Raw genomic sequence first — 19,001 nt, forward strand, 5'->3', positions numbered from 1 at the left:
CTGCTCACCTGCCCGAGGGGTCTCTGATCTCTCTGCAAGGAGAATTGCTCTCCCCCTGGGCTTCACCTGCTCCTTCCCTTTCCTCCAATATTAAGTAATGTGCTCAGGTGCATGGTCTCAGCTGCAAGGCCTCAGCCACGTGATCTCTGCATCTGCTCTGCGCAAACACAGGAGGATCCTGTGGTTCGGTTGGGGAACAGAAAGGCTCAGGATGCACCCCTGTTTTTAGCAGCCTGCGAACCTAGTGCTGAGGGTAGGTATCGGACGTTTTTGAGTCTTATGATAAAGGCTGTTCAGGGAAGAATGGGGGACCAGCAGGGATTTGGCAACGTCCCAAAGGGGTAGAGATTAACTTTTTTTTTTTTTTTTTTTGAGATGGAGTCTCGCTCTGCTGCCCTGGCTGGAGTGCAATGGCTCACTGCAACCTCCACCTCCCGGGTATAAGCGATTCTCCTGCCTCAGCCTCCCTAGTGGTTGGGATTACAGGCACCCACCACCATGCTTGACTAATTTTGTAATTTCTTTCTTTCTTTCTTTTTTTTTTTTTTTGAGATGGAGTTTCGCTCTTGTTGCCCAGACTGGAGTGCAATGGTGCGATCTCAGCTCACTGCAACCTCTGCCTCCCAGGTTCAAGTGATTCTCCTGCCTCAGCCTCCCGAGTAGCTGGGATTACAGGCATGCACCACCACACCTGGCTAGCTTTGTATTTTTAGTACAGACGGGGTTTCTCCATGTTGGTCAGGTTGGTCTTGAACTCCTGACCTCAGGTGATCCACCCACCTCGGCCTCCCAAAGTGCTGGGATTGCAGGCGTGAGCCACCGCGCCCGACCAAGATTCGTTTTAAGTATCTCCTCCTTTCTGTGGCTTCCCCACACCCCAACCCAGTATCTCTTCCCCCTCGGGGTTCCCCAGGGATTGCCCACTGCCCCACTCCTTCCAAGGGAAACCGTGCCCCTGGCCTCCTCTGCTCCATGCCTGGATTTAGGATTTCTTTCTTTCTTTTTTCTTTCCACCATACCAGGCTGACAGATCGCCAGGAGCTGGTCTCATGGGAGTTGCCTGACCAAGGATTTTTTTTTTTTCTTTTCTTTTTTTTTTTTTTGAAACAGGGTCTTGCTCTGTCGCCCAGGCTGGAGTTCAGTGGCGCAAACACAGCTTACTGCAGCCTGAAACTCCTGGCCTCAAGCGATCCTACCACCTCAGCCTCCCAAAGTACTAGGATTACAGGTGTTGAACCACCATGCCGAGCCAGAATTTCTTCAACTCTAACATGTTCTTTTGTCTAATTTTACATCTCAGGAATAGGAGTGTAGCTTCTAACTGAGGCACATATATAATGACTTGGTGTTTTTTCCAAAGGGAAAGTTCCTTTAAATTGCTGTCTTTTCCTTGCAAGCAGAGTCAGAAAAAGAAAGAGAAAAAAAAAAATGAATAACTAACTACATAAATTGTTGTTGTCTTGTCTCAAGATCAAATGGATCTTAACATTGAGGAAATAGGGTCTTATTTATATGTATACATGTGGTCTAGGGCAAGTGTAGCCTAGGGTAATATGAAAGGGTTATTTTTCCTGCCCTGGGCCTGCACAGAGGGGGTGCTCCAGGTTCATTTGTTGAATATATAAATACAGGAATGGAAGCCCAGGGACAAGACTGCTGGTGGAAGGCAAAGGATGGGGGAAGAGGAGGAGGGCAGGTGCCTGGGGCAGGGTCCTTACCTTCAGGGGCTGGGTGACGAACACGCTCTCCACGAAGGAGACGGCTATGGAGATGAGCCACCTGAGGGAGCTGGCCCTCCCGTAGTGCAGGCCATACAGCATGGTGAAGAAGGCTGCCACGCCACTGGTGGCCGCCACCAAGAGCCAGCCCACCAGGATGCACCACCAGGGCAGGCCTTGAGGGGGTTTGCTCACCCGTAGAGCGCTGCAAAGGAGGTGGACGTACATAGTTAGGGTGGCCACACCCCCAGGCAAACTCAAGGTCACACCCCACACTACCCCCATCAGCATGACCTTGGCCAAGTTCCTGGACCTCTCAGACCCTCTGTTTCCTTCTCTAATCTATACCTATCTCAAAGGGCTATGCCATAGTCTATGGAGTAAAAGCAGTTACATTTATTCAGTGCTTAGTAGGGGCAAGTCCCCGCACTAAAGGCTATACACAGATTTGCTCTGTTATTGCTCAGGGCAAGCCTAACCATATAATTTTGTTTTAAGTTTTTATTAAGAAAATTTCTCGGCTGGGCGCAGTGGCTCATGTTTGTAATCCCAGCACGTTGGGAGGCCAAGTAGGGCGGATCACAAGGTCAGGAGTTCAAGACCAGCCTGGCCAACATGGCAAAACCCCGTCTCTACTAAAAATACAAAAATTAGCTGGGCGTGGTGGTGGGCACCTGTTATCCCAGCTACTTGGGAGGCTGAGGCAGGAGAATTGCTTGAGCCCGGGAGGCAGAGGTTGCAGTGAGCTGAGATCTTGCCATTGCAATCCAGTCCGGGTGACAAGAGCAAGACTCTGTCTCAAAAAAAAAAAAAAGAAAGAAAGAAAGAAAAAAAATTTTCTCATCATACAAAAATTAGTGAGCACAGTAAACATCCAGGTGCTTATTAGCTGGCAACCACCATCACCCCTTGTCATACTTATTTCATCTGCCCCCAGCCCTGTTTTGTTTTTGTTTTTGGCTGGAAAATTTCAACATAAATTCCAGACATAATACAAAATAATTCCTAATCACTTCAGAATGCATCTCAAAAGTGGCATTTTTGCCAGGCGTGGTGGCTCACGCCTGTAATCCCAGCACTTTGGGAGGCTGAGGCAGGTGGATCACTTGAGGTCAGGAGTTCGAGACCAGCCTGGCCAAAGCAGTGAAACCCCATCTGTACTAAAAGTACAAACTTTAGTTGGGCATGGTGGTGTGCACCCGTAATCCCAGGTACTCAGGGAGGCTGAGGCAGGAGAATCGCTTGAACCCGGGCGGCAGAGGTTGCAGTGAGCCGAGATCACGCCGTTGCATTCCAGCCTGGGTGACAGAGCAAGACTCTGTCTCAAAAAAAAAAAAAAAAAAAAAAAGAAGCCATTTTTCTTACTGATTTATGATACTGTTTTCACACAACAAAATTAACAGTAATTTTTAAATGTCATCTAGTAACCTGTCTGTATTCAAAGTTCACTGGTTATCTTAAAAAATGCATTTTAAGTTTGAATCAAGAGATAGGCATTATCATTCCCATTTTACAGATGAGGAAACTAAGTCTGAGAAGTTGAGGAGCTGGTCCAAGAGTGAAGTGCACAGATAGGAAATAGCCCATATGAACACTGTTGTAACTGTGAAGTGTGGTACAAAGGGCCCTGAGTGCCTTCCAGCAAATAGCCCTGTTCAAACCCGGCCTCCCTGAATGTGTGTAGGAATCCTGCATTGTTTCTGCCTGGGGACGTCTGGGTGGACATCCTTCCAAGGTTGTTCCGAATGCCCTTTCCAGAGGGCCCCAGGCTGGGGCAGGCAGGCACCCACTCGTCACCCAGGGAAGTGTATTACCTGGCATGTGCAGGGGTCCAGGTGCCTGGCTGTACCCCCAGGCAGCCCTTCAGGGTCTGCAGCTGCCTGAGGGCCCGGGCATGGCTGTGGTGCTGAGGGAAGCCTCGGGGCCCCACCAGCTGCAGCCCTTGCTCCACGTGTTCCAGCTGAAGGTACAGATACTGCCTGTAGGTGCTGTTGTTCCAGGGGCCACTCCATGCCGCCTTGGGCTTGGGACACTGCGTTTTCTCTGGAGGACAAAGGAGAAAGCAATCAGCTCGTGCTGAGTCAAGAGCAAACCAGCTGTAATACAAACAACAGCTAGGTGTGGCAGCATGTGCAGGTGGGCCCGGCTACTCAGGAGGCTGAGGCAGGAGGATCGCTGGAGCCCAGGAGGTCGAGGCTGTGTATTAAAAATGGTAGTAAAAAAAAAGTGAGCTATGATGGCACCACTTCACTCCAGCCTGTGCAACAAAGCCAGACCCTGCCTCTCAACAAAACAAACACACCTCCCGCCACAAAACGCAACAGTAATAGTACCAGCTTCTGAGTATGAAAGACTTGCTACGTGCCAAGCCCTGAGAAATCTGAGGTTCAAAGAGACAGAATAAGGTTTTAGGGTCACACAGCCAGTTAGGATTTGATGTTTCTCTTTTAGATTTTTTATCAGAGACATTCTGAAAATTTTCCTACACATCAAGAGAACAGAGGAGAATCCCACACTCATCACTCCAGCTACCACAATGACCAACATTTGGCCAATCTTAGTCATCTGTTTTCTTCCCCTGGGTTGTTTTTTTTTTTTTTTTTTTTTTTTTTTTGCAATGAAGTCTCACTCTGTCTCCCCAGCTGGAGTGCGGCAGTGTTATCTCAGCTCACTGCAACCTCCGCTTCCCGGCTTCAAGAGGCAATTCTCTTGCCTCAGCCTCCTGAGTAGCTGGGACTACAGGCGCCCGCCACCACACCTGGCTAATTTTTGTATTTTTAGTAGAGATGGGGTTTCACCACATTTCCCAGGTTGGTTCTAAATTCCTGACCTCAGGTGATCCGCCCGCCCCAGCCTCCCAAAGTGCTGGGATTACAGGCGTGATCCACAGTGCCCGCCCTCACCCCTCCACTCCCCCACCCCCTGGCCCAGAGCATTTTAAAGCAAATACTTTAATATGGTAAGACTTGAATGTAAACCCTGTTTTGTCTAGTGCCAAATATAGTGTAATCCTGTCCTGTTGTTGTTGTTGTTGTTGAGATGGAGTTTTGCTCTTGTCGCACAGGCTGGAGTGCAGTGGCACAATCTCAGCTCACTGCAACCTCCGCCTCCTAGGTTCCAGTGATTCTCCTGACTCGGCCTCCCGAGTAACTGGGATTACAGGCACCCACCACTACACCCAGCTAAAAAAGTCACTTTTTAAATATCAGATCTCACTCTGATTAATTGGACTCTGCAAGTGGCAAGCAGCTAAAACTGCATTTTGGTTACAGTCGGGTATATGCATCTCCAGCACTGACTCAGATTAGGTTGGGGTGTTGGGTAAATGGCTATGGTGAGGTCAACTCCTACCTTCCTCTGACTCACAGCCTCCTCTCTCACCCTTCTGACCTGGGGCTCCCTCACTGAAGCCTCAGCTGACGATTCCAAGTCAACACTTTATTTTGCAAGGCTTCTGCTAATGTTTCTGAAAGACAACATAACTGCCAATCATAACACCACTTACTGAATACCTGCTTTGTGTCAGGCTGGGATCTAAACAGTTTACATGTCTTATGATCTTACTCAGCCCTCACAATAAGCCAACGAGCTAGGTGGATCAATACCCCTATTTTATTTTTTATTTTTTTTACTTTGAGACACGGTCTCACTCTGTCTACCCAGGCTGGAATGCAGTGGTGCGACACTGGCTCACTGCAACCTCTGCCTCCCAGGCTCAGGCGATCCTCCCATCTCCGCCTCCCAAGTAGCTAGAATTACAGGCATGTGCCACCATGCCCAGCTAATTTTTAACACTCCCTCCTTTTTTTTTTAGTTTTTTTTTTTTTGAGACAGGAGTCTTGCTCTGTCGCCCAGGCTAGAGTGCAGTGGTGCAATCTCAGATCACTGTAACCTCCACCTCCCAGGTTCAAGTGATTCTCCTGCCTCAGCCTCCCGAGTAGCTGGGACTACCAGCATGTGCCACCACACCCAGCTAATTTTTGTATTTTTAGTAGAGATGGGGTTTTGTCATGTTGACCAGGCTGGTCTTGAACTCCTGACCCCAGGTGATCTGCTCACCTCGGCCTCCCAAAGTGCTGGGATTACTGGCGTGAGCCACCGCACCCGGCCAACACTTCTATTTTCTAAGGGAAGAAATGAAGTCTCAGAGAGGTTGAGCAACTTGTTTAAAGTTGCACTGCTGCTACCGCAGCTGGGAGATCCCAAGGTTCTGGCCGACTCCAAAGTTCATGTTCTTAAGGTCCAGTGTGTCCAGCTGTGAATGTCAAAACCCCCAAACTCAAGGTCAGGCATCTAGTGGAAGTAGAGTCCTGCAGGGATGACCTCCATAAGCAGCCCAAACCCAGCTCTCTGGGGCAAATTCTTTTTTTTTTTTTTTTGAGATAGAGTCTTGCTCCGTCACCCAGGCTGGGGTGCAGTGATGCGATCTCAGCTCACTGTTGCCTACACCTCCCAGGTTCAAGTGATTCTCTGCCTCAGCCTCTTGAGTAGCTGGGACTACAGGTGCATGTCACTCTATCAGGGGTGGGGCCAAGAATTATGAATTCAAATTGCTTATTCTATAAGCCACACTTTTGTGTTCTAAACAAGGTTTAGATAGTGGCCACCCTTGTGTATTAAAAATGGTAGCATTCTAAACCGGCACAACTATCCTCCATGTTCCAGAGAACATTTCCATCAGTGTAGAAAGTTCTATCGTATGGCACTGGTCTAAATGGGAGGATGGACAGGAAAGAGGCAGGAAGGGAACAAGGAGACTAGTTGAAACTGGAATAATATGCCATGCATACATTTGTTTAGTGAAAACAAAACAATGTTACTGGGTTCTAGCTGGATATTGTTGCCAAAAGCTCTGAATTTGAGATCTGTTATCTCTGCCAAACAGATTAAGGAGCGTTAGAGAGGCGTTAAAGACACAGTCGCACCAAACTGAGACTTTCTCCCTTTTTTTTAGAGCTAGGGTCTTGCTCTGTCACCCAAGCTGGGGTGCAGTGACACTTGTAACCTCAAACCAGCTCGCTGTAACCTCCAACTCCTGGGATCAAGGGATCCTCCTACCTCAGCCTTCCAAATAGCTGGGACTACAGGTGCCCATTGAGATGGAGTCTTGCTCTGTTGCCCAGGCTGGAATGCAATGCTGCGATCTTGGCTCACTGCAACCTCCACCTCCTGGGTTCAAGTGATTCTTCTGCCTCAACCTCCCAAGTAGCTAGGATTACAAACGTGCACCATCACGCCCAGCTAATTTTTGTATTTTTAGTAGAGATGAGGTTTCACCATGTTGGGCAGGCTGGTCTCGAACTCCTGACCTCAAGTGATCTGCCCACCTTGGTCTCCCAAAGTGCTGGGAATACAGGCGTGAGCCACCATGCTTGGCTAACACCTGGTTAATTTTTAAACTTTTTGTAGAGACACGTCTCCCTATGTTGCCAAGGCCGGTCTCAAATTCCTGGCCTCAAGCAATCCGCCCGCCTCAGCCTCCTAAAATGCTGGGATCAGAGGCATGAGCCAGTGCTCCCAGCCCTTGATTTAATTAGGAGGACTGAAAACGAATAGAGAAAGGAATAACTTTTCCAGTCTGCAATTCCATGTTCTCTAATGGTTTTTGCTGCCCCGTCTGTGGTCTTGTGTCCTGCCCCACACATTCAGGCAAGGATCGAGTTCAGCTTTGCACCCCAGCACTCTACAGAAGAAGGCACCGAGGTGTCAAGAACGGAGGTCACCTGTCCATGGCCACACAACCGGCTAGTGGCCCCTTTGCTGTGTCTCTACCCAGCTCTAAAATGCGGCTTCTCTTGGCACAGACATGTCCAGGGCTTACCTTTCATTTGTGATGACCCCACAGTGAGTGTTACGGGGTCCTCTCTCATTTTGGCTTCCTCCCAGAACACCTGCCCTGATGTGTTCTGTGGACAAATGACATCTTCCACCAAGGCCAGGAGACTGTTGATGTCCATCAAGTTCACTGAGTCCCAGCCCGAGGAGGGGGATGGCAGCTTGAGGGCTTTGAAGAGGGAGCTGACAATCCTTGACACATCCTGGTGGGGAAAGGGGTCACGAGCCAAGGTGAGGGGTGCAGCACAGGAGTCAAGAGCACACACCCTGGGCCTGGCAACCTGTGTAGGGAGCCCTGCTCTGCCCACTGAGATGTGAGAGTGACCTCCCTGAGCTTCCATTTGTCAGCTCTTAAATCGCCCTTCTACAGTTTGAACTCATTCCAGGCTGTACTCCAAAGCAGGGCAGACATTAGGTGCTCAATGAAAGCTTATTGAATGCATGAATGCAGAGCGGGGAGTTCTGTCTATGGGCTTCCAGCCTGGGAGTCTACCATGAAGGCATAATTCTTTGCACATAGTAGATACTCAAAAAGTGTGTGTGTATGCGTGTGTGTGCACATGTGTATGTACGTGTCTGTGTGTCTGTGTGTGTGTGCATGTATGCATATGTGCCCCTGTGTGTTTGTGTGTGCATGTGTGTACAGATGCACGGGTGCATGCATGTTGCATGTGTATGTGTGTTTTCAGTTGATGAATTTTGGCATCTCATGCTGCCGGGCAACACAGGGCTGCTGGGCCTCAAGCCCCAGGCCTCACCCCGACTTCCGCTGAGGCTAGAGCACCCCCCATACTAGCTGAGGTTGAGGACCTGCCTTGGTCACTGCCTCAGGTGTCAGAAGGCCGTCCTCCACGGGCTGTGGGGAGGGAGTCAGGTTGGGGGACCCCTGGTCCCGTTTCTCAGTGTTCTGCTCCTTAGTGACCCGGGGACGGGCGTTCCGAAAGATCTGAACAATCAGGAGGTTGATGGGGAACATGAGGATAGAGCTCTCCAGGCCAATCATCACCTCCTGCCAGGTGAATTCAATTTTACCTGGGGAAAGGGAAGGAACAGGTCAAAGGGAGAGGCCACCACCCAGAGCCCAGTCCCGTCTGCCCTTTGTGGAAGGTGGCTGTACAGTGAAGGGTTAACCCTGCCCAACGCCAGGGAGGTCACCGCTCAGCCCTTGGAAGGTCCTGACTGCTAAGAATGTCTTTGTTTCCCTGGGGTCTTGGGACACACCGGATGGTTTGTGCTAACGATGAGATTTATGGTGGGGGCCTAGACCATATGGTGTCAGCTTGACCTCTAGAGGGGCTGGAGGTAGAGGCCAGCCATGTGGGTGTCAGTCATGCCTATATGTTGGAGCCCCAGTAAAAGTTCCGAATAGTGGCTGGGCATGGCGGCTCATGCCTGTAATCCCAGCACTTTGGGAGTCCGGGGTGGGTGGATTAACTGAGGGCAGGAGTTTGAGACCAGCCTGGCCAACATGGTGAAATCCCGTCTCTATTAAAAATACAAAAATTGGCCAGGCGCGGTGGCTCAAGCCTGTAATCCCAGCACTTTGGGAGGCCGAGATGGGCGGATCACTAGGTCAGGAGATCGAGACCATCCTGGCTAACACAGTGAAACCCCGTCTCTACTAAAAAATACAAAAAAATACCCGGGCGAGGTTGCGGGCACCTGTAGTCCCAGCTACTTGGGAAGCTGAGGCAAGAGAATGGCGTAAATCTGGGAGGCGGAGCTTGCAGTAAGCTGAGATCCGGCCACTGCACTCCAGCCCAGGCGGCAGAGCGAGACTCCGTCTCAAAAAAAAAAAAAAAAAAAAAAAATTAGCTGGGCATGGTGGTGGGCTCCTGTAATCCCAGATACTCGGGAGGCTGAGGCAGGAGAATTGCTTGAACTCGGGAGGCGGAGGTTGCAGTGAGCCGAGATTGTACCACTGCATTCCAGCTTGGATGACAAGAGCAAAACTCTGTCTCAAAAAAAAAAAAAATTCTGAATCGCAAGGCTGGAGTGAGTCCCCCTGGTTGGCAATACTCCATGTGCACTGTCACACATCGTCAGGAGAAGTCAGCACCATCCACAACACCACTGGGAGAGGATGCTGGAAGTTCCGTGCCTGGTCTCTCCTGGCCCCTGTTCCATGTGTCCCTTCCCTTTGCTGGTTTTAATCTGTATCCTTTCTGTGCTTTTTTGTTTGTTTGTTTGTTTTGTTTTGTTTTTGAGATAGAGTTTTGCACTTCTTTGCCAAGGCTGGAGGGCAATGGCGAGCTCTCAGCTCACTGCAATCTCTGCCTCCCAGGTTTAAGTGATTTTCCTGCCTCGGCCTCCTGAACAGCTGGAACCACAGGTGTGCGCCACCACACCTGGCTAATTTTGTATTTTTAGTGGAGACGGGGTTTCACCATGTTGGCCAGGCTGGTCTCAAACTCCTGACCTCAGTTGATTCACCTGCCTTGGCCTCCCAGAGTGCTGGGATTACAGGCGAGAGCTACTGCACCCAGCTGTATCGTTTCGCTACCTGTCCAGTAAACCATAACTATAAGGACGATGGGTTCTGTGAGTCCTGCTAGTGGATCACTGAACTGCAGGGTGTCTTGGGGACTCTGGAATGGCAGTGGCATTGCTGGAGCAGTGAAGGCTCAGGTCCACCAGCCACTAGCCCTGACCTCCGTGACACTGGGAATTACCCAAGTCCATCTTTTGCTCAGCCGGGTCCTTGGGGACCCCCCAGAACATGATGCTGGTCAGCATGGTGCACAGCAGCAGGGAGAAGCAGCAGGACGCCCTCTGGACGCGGGTGAAGCTGCTGCGAGCACAGCGGCTGAAGATGGAATACCAGATGTGTCCATCCTGGAAGCCCGCGGAAGTGTTCATGAAAAACAGGTGGCTGCAGGCAGGCAGGGAGAGAAGGACAGGCGTTTAGGGAGATAGGAATGGGGGAAACCGGTCTCTGTGGCTCATTCGTGAGATGAGAAGGAGGAAGAGAGGCAGAGATTTGTTTCTAAGATTATTCACACTTTTTTTTTTTTTTTTTTTTTTTTGAGATGCTGTCTTGCTCTGTCACCCAGGCTGGAGTGCAATGGCGCGGTCTCGGCTCACTGCAACCTCTGCCTCCCAGATTCAAGTGATTCTCCTGCCTCAGCCTCCCAGGTAGCTGGGATTACAGGTGTCCACCACCACGCCTGGCTAATTTTTGTATTTTTAGTAGAGACGGGATTTCTCCATATTGAGAAAGTGTCAGACTGGTCTCGCACTCCTGACCTTAAGTGATCTGCCTGCCTTGGCCTCCCAAAGTGCTGGGATTACAGGTGTGAGCCACCACGCCTGGCCACATTTTTTTTAGATGGAATCTTGCTCTGTTGCCAGGCAGGAGTGCAGTGGCACGGTCTTGGCTCACTGCAACCTCCGCCTCTGGGGTTCAAGCAATTCTCCTGCCTCATCCTCCCGAGTATCTGGGACTACAGGTGTGTGTCACCATACCCAGCTAATTTATTTATTTATTTATTTTTTGTATTTTTAGTAGAGACAGGGTACCTACTACTATGTTGGCCAGGAAGGTCTTGATCTCTTGACCTCATGATCCGCCCACCTCGGCCTCCCAAAGTCCTGGTATTACAGGCATGTGCCACTGAGCCTGGCCCCCTGGTTTTTTTTTTAGTAGAAGAAACACAGCACCATAGCAGCATCACTTAGAGTTAACAAGGAAGGCTCTGGAAGTTAGATTAGAATCCCAGACAGCCCTCTTCCCAGCTGTGTGACCTCGGGCAAGTTACTTTGTTTTTCCTACCTTAGATGACTTGTCTATAAATTAGGGCAAGTAATAACAGAAGCTACCTCACTGGATTATTGAAAGGATTAAAAGTGATAATTTTGTAAAGCGTTCAATCAGTGTTAGCATTGTTATTTTTGCTATAATTTTAATATAATAATATAGCTAAAATACTATTAGTTTTGTTACAGTTAGATCATTGGAGTACAGTGGTTAAAAGTCCCAGGCATGACAGAGTGCAGTGGCTCATGTCTGTAATCCCAGGACTTTAGCAGGGCAAGGAGAGAGGGTTGTTTGTGGTCAGGAGTTTGAGAATAGCCTGGCCAATGTGGTGAAACCATCTCTAATAAAAGTACAAAAATTAGCTAGGCGTGGTGGCATGTGCCTGTAATCTCAGCTACTTGAGTGACCGAAGCAGGAGAATCGCTTGAACTTAGGAGGCAGAGGTCACAGTGAGCCAATATTGTGCCACTGTACTCCAGCCTGGGTGACAGAGTAAGACTCTGCTAAAAAAAAAAATATATATATATATATATATATATATATATATATATATATATATATATATATATATATATATATATATCCCAGGCACAGCCAAGCACAGTGGCTCACGACTGTAACCCCAAAAGTTTGGGAGGCTGATACAGGAGGATCCCTTGAGCCCAGGAGTTTGAGACCAGTCTGGGCAATATGGTGAAACCCCATCTCTACAAAAACAGTTGGGCATGGTGGTGTATTTCTATAGTTTCAGCTATTTAGGAGGCTGAGGTGGGGGGATCTCTTGAGCCCAGAAGGCCGAGACCAGCCTAGGCAACATAGCAAGGACTTGTCTCTACTTAAAAAAAAAAAAAAGCAAGGCACCGTGGTGCATGCCTGTAGTCCCAGCTGCTCGAGAGGCTGAGGTGAGAGGATCGCTTGATCCAGGGGGGTCGAGGTTGCAGTGAGCTGTGATCGTGCCACTGCACTCCAGCCTGGGTGGCGGAACGAGACCTTATCTCAAAAATAAAGAAAATAAAAATAAAGAAAAATAAAGTACCTGAATTGTTTTCTGTCTTGCTCCGTGGCCACAGGAAACACCTTGTCGAGGACACAATCTCCAACATTGATGGACAGCCAGGAGTTGCAGAGGAAATACCACTTCCGGTCCATCGCCAGGTCATAGACCAGCACCCGGCTCACATACCTGGATAAGGGACCCATGGTTTTTAGGATAAGGTAGAGCAGGGGAGGAGGCTTCCTTGGACATCACCAAGGTAACAGCTTTGCAAACATGAACCCAAAGAACAAGAGCTCCTCAAAAAAAGAAACCATATTTTTCTTTGTTCTTGGTGCCTTAATCAAAATTGGCCTCGCCTGAGGAGTTCAGCTACTGTAGAGAGTCAACTCTGGGAAGCTGCCATGTTTCCACAAAGATGCTGCAAAAGGGTGCATTTGGAGACCATTAACCTGTACACATGGCACCAAGCTCAGGGCCAGCATCCAGGCATGAGCAAGTAAAGCCAAATTGTCTAAAGTGTATGTATGTATGTGTTCAGGCAGGTGCAGGCTGGAGTACGCAGAACATGGTCCTCTCTGGCGTTTCTTTCTTTCTTTTTTTAAATTTTAGGCAGAATCTGGCTCTGTCACCCAGGCTGGAGTGCAATGCAGTGATTTCGGCTCACCATAACTTCCACCTCCCAGGTTCAAGTGATTCTCCTGCCTCAGCCTCCCGGATAGCTGGGATTACAGTTATACACCACCACACCCGGCTAATTTTGTATTTTTATTAGAGATGGGGTTTCTCCATGATGGTCATGCTGGTGTAAAACTCCTGACCTCAGGTGATCCACTCACCTCGGCCTCCCAAAGTGCTGGGATTACAGGCATGAGCCACCGTGCCCAGCCTCCTCTCTTGCGTTTCTAACCAAAGAACCACCATCTATCTTGGGCTGAGGACTTTGTGGGTATCTAACCTGATTTAGGTCTTTGAGGTATGGGGAAGAATTGAAATTATCTTGCCTGTCCTGTGATGTCAGATCGAGCAGCGGTTTTCCCTGTTGCTACATAGCCAACAAGAACAGCAATGATGGCTGGGCGTAGTGACTCACGTCTGTCATCCCAGTACTCTGGGAGGCCAAGGCGGGCTGATCACTTGAGGTCAAGAGTTCGAAACCAGCCTGGCCAACATGGGGAAACCTCATGTCTACTAAAAATACAAAAAATAAATAAATAAAAATTAGCTGGGCGTGGTGGCGCATGCCTGTAATCCCAGCTACTCGGGAGGCAGAGACAGGAGAATCACTTGAACCCAGGAAGCAGAGGCTGTGGTGAGCGGAGATTGTGCCACTCTACTACCAGCCTGGGTGACAGAGTGAGACTCTGCCTCAAAACAAAACAAAACAAAACAAAACTGTAATGATAGCAACAGCCACTCTTCACTGAGCATTTACTATATAGTGGGGGCTATGCTAAGATGCTCTCGACATGCATTTTCTCATTTCAGGAAGCGCAGCCCTGTAAGAATGCAAAAGCCACCTCTGTCAAGGTCACAGGCTCTTCTGTGGCAGCTGGCATCCAGTGATGCAGTGCCTACAGAGATGAAGACCTGGGTGTTCCAACCCAGCGTGGGACAGCCCCAGAGCTGCCCAGTGGCGGACCGCACTGCTGTTGGGCTGCATCACAGCTCGACTTTTCTGCCATTCTGCCTCCTTCCCTCCTTTCCCAGGTGCTGGTCCCAGGGCCCTGTAATAAATACCCTGCATATGCAACTCCATCTCAGAGCCTACTTCCCGGGAGCAACCTACAGCGGCCGCACTTAAGATATTAATGCTTAGTCCCGTAGGTGAATTCAAGTGCTATTGTTTTTCTAAAGCCGCCAGCTACTGACGGGTGGTCAGACTGGACACCACTCATCTGGGTCTCTCATTTTGGCCTCAGAATGGGGAGAACCTTGCTCCAAACTTGCCAGCTGTGTGACCTTGGGCAAGTCACAGGTTGATGCTGCAAAAGGGACAAGGGTGGGGCTAGCACTGAAGGTGAGGCTGGCTGTAGCTTCCAGTCCTTCTCCTAGCTACTGATCCAGTTTGTGTGGACCATGAACCAGTGGGCTTTTCTGACCCTGGGTTTCCTTGTCTATGAAACAGAGATCATTCTATGTGTCTTGCAGAGGCTTGTGAAGATCAGGAAGGAGGCAAATGTCCAGTGCTCAGCCCTGGGCCTGGCACTTGGTAGGTTCTCATGGTTTGTCTGCCCCCAACTCACCAGGATGGCCGGTCCCCTGAGTTGTCATGCCACAGCCGGAGGCTCCGCAGTTCCCCCAGGGGGAACAGGGTGGAGAGAAGGAAGGCATCCACTGCTCCTCGCTCAAAAACTGGAGTGTCGGGATCAGACAGGTGGTGGGGTTCACTCTCTCCATCCAGACCATACAGGGTGACAGTCACCTGAAATCCAGAGACCAGGAGTGGGCAACTCCACAGTGGCATAGCAGGGCTGGGTGGGACGTGCTGATCAATCAGTGGATCTTGCATGGGCAGGTACCTTTGAGGACGTGGCTGCCCCTCGTCGGTGTCCTGTGTAGACTGTCACCAGGTAGTGGTACTGAGCAAAGGGATCATTGTCTTCCAGCACTGTGACCTTCACCTGAAGAGAAGGGCAGCATTAGGAAGGCCTTGCTCAGTGGGTTCCTGCATCACCCACCAGCCAAGAAGGAGCTGACGATTCGTGACAATCATGAGTTGGGCAAAGCAAAATTACATGTGCCATTTATTCATCCCCTCGGGTGAGAACTGTTCTTCATAAAAGCAGGGTTTCAAGTGCAAAACACTGGGAAAATAAAAACGTGAAGTACGTTCTTTTCTTCCTCCTGTTTTGTTTTGTTTTGAGACAGCATCTCGCTATGTTGCCCAGGCTGGAGTACAGTGGCATGATCTTAGTCACTGCAACCTCCGGCTCCCAGGTTCAAGTGATTCTCCTGCCTCAGCCTCCAGAGTAGCTGGAACTACAGGCGTGCGCCACCATGCCTGGCTAATTTTTGTATTGTAGTTAGAGACAGGTTTCACCATGTTGGACAGGCTGGTCTGAAACTTCTGACCTCAAGTGATCCGCCTGCCTAAGCCTCCCAAAGTGCTGGGATTACAGGCGTGAGCCACCACGTCCGGCCCCAAAGTACATTCTTTATAAGATATGACCCCCATGTAGTTAAATTGGAAATGAACTTGATAAGCTGAGAATATTGAATGTTTGACCTGGTGAACCGTACAAACTCTGTACACAATGTATGATTTCTCATAACATTTGTAACCAGGTGGTGTTTCTGAGGGAATTTTAAAGAAATGAAACGTTAAGATAGTTTAGCAACAAATGAACTCATGGAGATAGAGAGTAGAATGATGGTCACCAGAGGCTGGGAAAGGTAGCGGGGGCTGGAATCAGGGGAAAGACGAGGTGGTTAATGGGTACAAAAATTAGAAAGAATGAATACGATGTAGGCCAGGTGCAGTGGCTTATGCTTGTAATCCCAGCACTTTGGGAGGCTGAGGCAGGTGGATCACTTGAGGTTAGGAGTTAGAGACCAGCCTGACCAATGTGGTGAAACCCTGTCTCTACCAAAAACACAAAAATTAGCTGGACATGGTGGCTGGTGCCTGTAGTCCCAGCTACTCGGGAGGCTGAGGCAGGAAATTGCTTGAATCCGGGAGGCGGAAGTTGCAGTGAGCAGAGATCACGCCACTGCACTCCAGCCTAGGTGACAGAGCAAGACTCCCTCTCAGAAAAAAAAAAAAAAAAGAATGAATAAGATGAATAAGATCTAGTATTTGATAGCACAACAGGGTGACTGCAGTCAATAATAACTGTACATTTAAAAATAACTAAAAGAGTATAATTGGGTTGTTTGTAACACAAAGGATAAATGCTCAAGGACATGGATACCCCAATTACCCCAATGTGATTATGACACACTGCATGCCTGTATCAAAATGTCCCATATACCTCATACATATATATATGCCTACCATGTACCCATAAGAATTAAAAAAATTTTTTTAAGAATTTGGCAAAAAGAAAATAAAAAGAAATTAGCCAGAGTTGGCCAGAGGCTATAGTCAACTCCAAGATTCGCTGTCCAGATCCCCTCCCACGGAGGGTTCACTGCCTCAGTTGATGGGGTCAAAAATGCAACAGCTACCTCTGTTGAGATTGTGCCCCCTTGGGGCAGCCAGCACCCAATGACCAATTGGCAGAGTGTCTGGGTGTGGTCAAGACCTGGGCATCTCATCTCGACTTGGGACAGCTCTGGTGCTCCCCAGGAGCTGGGCCGCGCTGTCACTGGGCTGCATTACAGCTCAGCTTCTTTCTCTGCCCATGCTGCCTCCTTCCCTCCCTTCCCAGGTGCAGGTCCCAAGCCCCCTTACTACACACCCTGCACACTCTGCATGCTCAACTTTGACTCGGAGTCTGCTTCCCGGGAACCAACCTACAGCAGAGGCACTTCAAGTATTAATGCTTAATCCCTTGGGTGAATCAAAGACAGCAGTATCAATGCTGAAACTATTATCTTATTAAATTTAACCCACATGAAATTCTGAGTGATGCTGCTTCACGGGAGGGGGTGGAAACGAGAGACTTTCAGAGCTCTGTGACAATGCAACCTTGCATTCATTCATTACCTCTTCTTCAGATAGCCATAAATATTGGCTGAAGTCCTACTATGTATGTGTCAGGCATACTGCATATATTGGAATTTTTTTTTTTTTTTTGAGATGAAGTCTTGTTCTGTTGTCCAGACTGGAGTGCAGTAGCATAATCTCGGCTCACTGCAACCTCCACCTCCCGGTTTCAAGCGATTCTCCTGCCTCAGCCTCCTGAGTAGCTGGGACTACAGGTGCCCACTACCATGCCCGACTAATTTTTGTATTTTTAGTAGAGATGGGGTTTCACCATGTTGGCCAGCCTGGTCTTGAACGCCTGACCACAGATGATCTGTCTGCCTTGGCCTCCCAAAGTGCTGGGATTACAGGTGTAAGCTACCATGCCCGGCTGGAAAAAATCTTAAGTAGACAAATACACTCTTCCCGTGACGCCTAATATTATTTGAAAACAATGGACTTTTCCCCAGGATGGTGTACACAGCACCAGTGGTTCCCAGCCTCACCTTGGCCTGATCCTGAGCGTCCTTCCTCCTCGCCCAGATCACCACCAGCACGTAGACCAGGCACAGGCAGCCCACAGTGGTCACGATCACAGGGTTGTCCTCGAAGGTGGCAAAGAGCTCAGCAGTCTGGTGGATGTCGATGGCATTGGGCATCACCAGGAATGTGCTTCCGAAGAAGGTGAGGTGGTTGCAGAGGCAGTGTGTCTGGTAGGAGCTGGTCCGAGGCCCCACCTGCAACCCATAAAGGGGCCATCAGTGGAGACACTCGGGAAGCTCAACCCTGGCTTGCTGGAGCTCAAGGGAGAACGGTATTCCCTTTGAAGGGTGCACACTATATTGGTGTGTGGAGTGGGAAGACCGCTGGGAGACCAGCTTCAAAAGCCTCTTTTGATCTTTTTTTTTCTTTTTCTTTTCTTTCTTTTTTTTTTTTTTTTGAGACAGGTCTCACTCTGTCGCCAGGCTGGAGTGTAGTGGAGAGATCTCGGCTCACTGCAATTTCTGCCTCCTGGGTTGAAGCAATTCTCCTGCCTTAGCCTCCCAAGTAGCTGGGATTACAGGCATGCACCACCACACCCAGCTAATTTTTTTCATATTTTTAGTAGAGACGGGGTTTCACCATGTTAGCCAGGATGGTCTCAATCTCCTGATCCCGTGATCTGCCTGCCTCAGCCTCCTAAAGTGCTGGGATTACAGGAGTGAGCCACCGTGCCTGGACAATATTTTCTGTTTAATTAAAATATGCAAATAATATTATTTATAATATTTTTGTATCTATCATTCTGAGTGGACAACTGTGTATATGCTGCCAGTCTGCTTTGCCTTTTTTTTTTTCTTCTTCTTCTAAGACAGTATCTCATTCTGTCGCCCAGGCTGGAGTGCAGTGACACAATCTCGGCTCACTGCTGCAACCTCTGCCTCCTGGCTTCAAGCAATTCTCATGCCTCAGCCTCCCAGAAAGCTGAGATTGCAGGCATGCACCACCACACCTGGTTAATTTTGGTATTTTTAGTAGAGATGGGGTTTCGCCATGTTGGTCAGGATGGTCTCAATCTCCTGATCTCAAGTGATCTGCCTGCCTCCGCCTCCCAAAGTGCTGGGATTGCAGGCTTGCACCACAGCGCGGTTCACATCTGCAATACGAGCTTCTTGGGAGGCTGAAGCACAAGAATTGCTTGAACCCCAGAGGCAAAGGTTGCAATGAGCTGAGATCACACCACTGCACTCCAGCCTGGGCGACAGAGTGAGACCGTGTCTCAAAAAAATACATACATATTGCAAGTAAATTTGAGATCCCCTTTGTCCCTCATCCCCTATAGGCAACCATGATCACAAATTTGGCATTCACCCCTATGGTCTACCTGATGCTCATTCACAGGACAAATATTTGTGGGGTGCTAATTCTACATCCAGCACAGGCTAGCTGCTGAGAGGACACTGGTGTGACTAACTCATCCAGTTTGCCAGGGCCTTTCCCGTTTTTCACACGGAAAGTCCTGAGTCCCAGGAGCTCCTGCAGTCCTGGGCAAGCTGGGACCGTTGGTCAGCTTATGCCGAAAAGCAA

The 19,001-nt window shown here is 49.2% G+C and overlaps 1 protein-coding gene across 1 annotated transcript in view; it reads right to left on the reverse strand.

Moving 5' to 3' along the window:
• LOC102121495 (polycystin-1-like protein 2) overlaps nucleotides 1-19,001 on the reverse strand; it is a 105,151-nt gene that overhangs the window by 26,702 nt on the left and 59,448 nt on the right. Inside the window, exons 24-32 of the mRNA XM_045381936.2 lie at nucleotides 17,441-17,671; nucleotides 14,827-14,928; nucleotides 14,551-14,729; nucleotides 12,347-12,493; nucleotides 10,226-10,425; nucleotides 8,368-8,585; nucleotides 7,540-7,756; nucleotides 3,533-3,761; nucleotides 1,719-1,923 (exon numbers count right to left, since the gene is read on the reverse strand). Coding sequence (XP_045237871.2) covers nucleotides 1,719-1,923; nucleotides 3,533-3,761; nucleotides 7,540-7,756; nucleotides 8,368-8,585; nucleotides 10,226-10,425; nucleotides 12,347-12,493; nucleotides 14,551-14,729; nucleotides 14,827-14,928; nucleotides 17,441-17,671 — 1,728 coding nt within the window. The remainder of the gene's footprint in view (nucleotides 1-1,718; nucleotides 1,924-3,532; nucleotides 3,762-7,539; nucleotides 7,757-8,367; nucleotides 8,586-10,225; nucleotides 10,426-12,346; nucleotides 12,494-14,550; nucleotides 14,730-14,826; nucleotides 14,929-17,440; nucleotides 17,672-19,001) is intronic.

This window comes from Macaca fascicularis, chromosome 20 (assembly GCF_037993035.2).
Source record: "Macaca fascicularis isolate 582-1 chromosome 20, T2T-MFA8v1.1".
NCBI classification, from domain to species: Eukaryota; Metazoa; Chordata; class Mammalia; order Primates; family Cercopithecidae; genus Macaca; species Macaca fascicularis.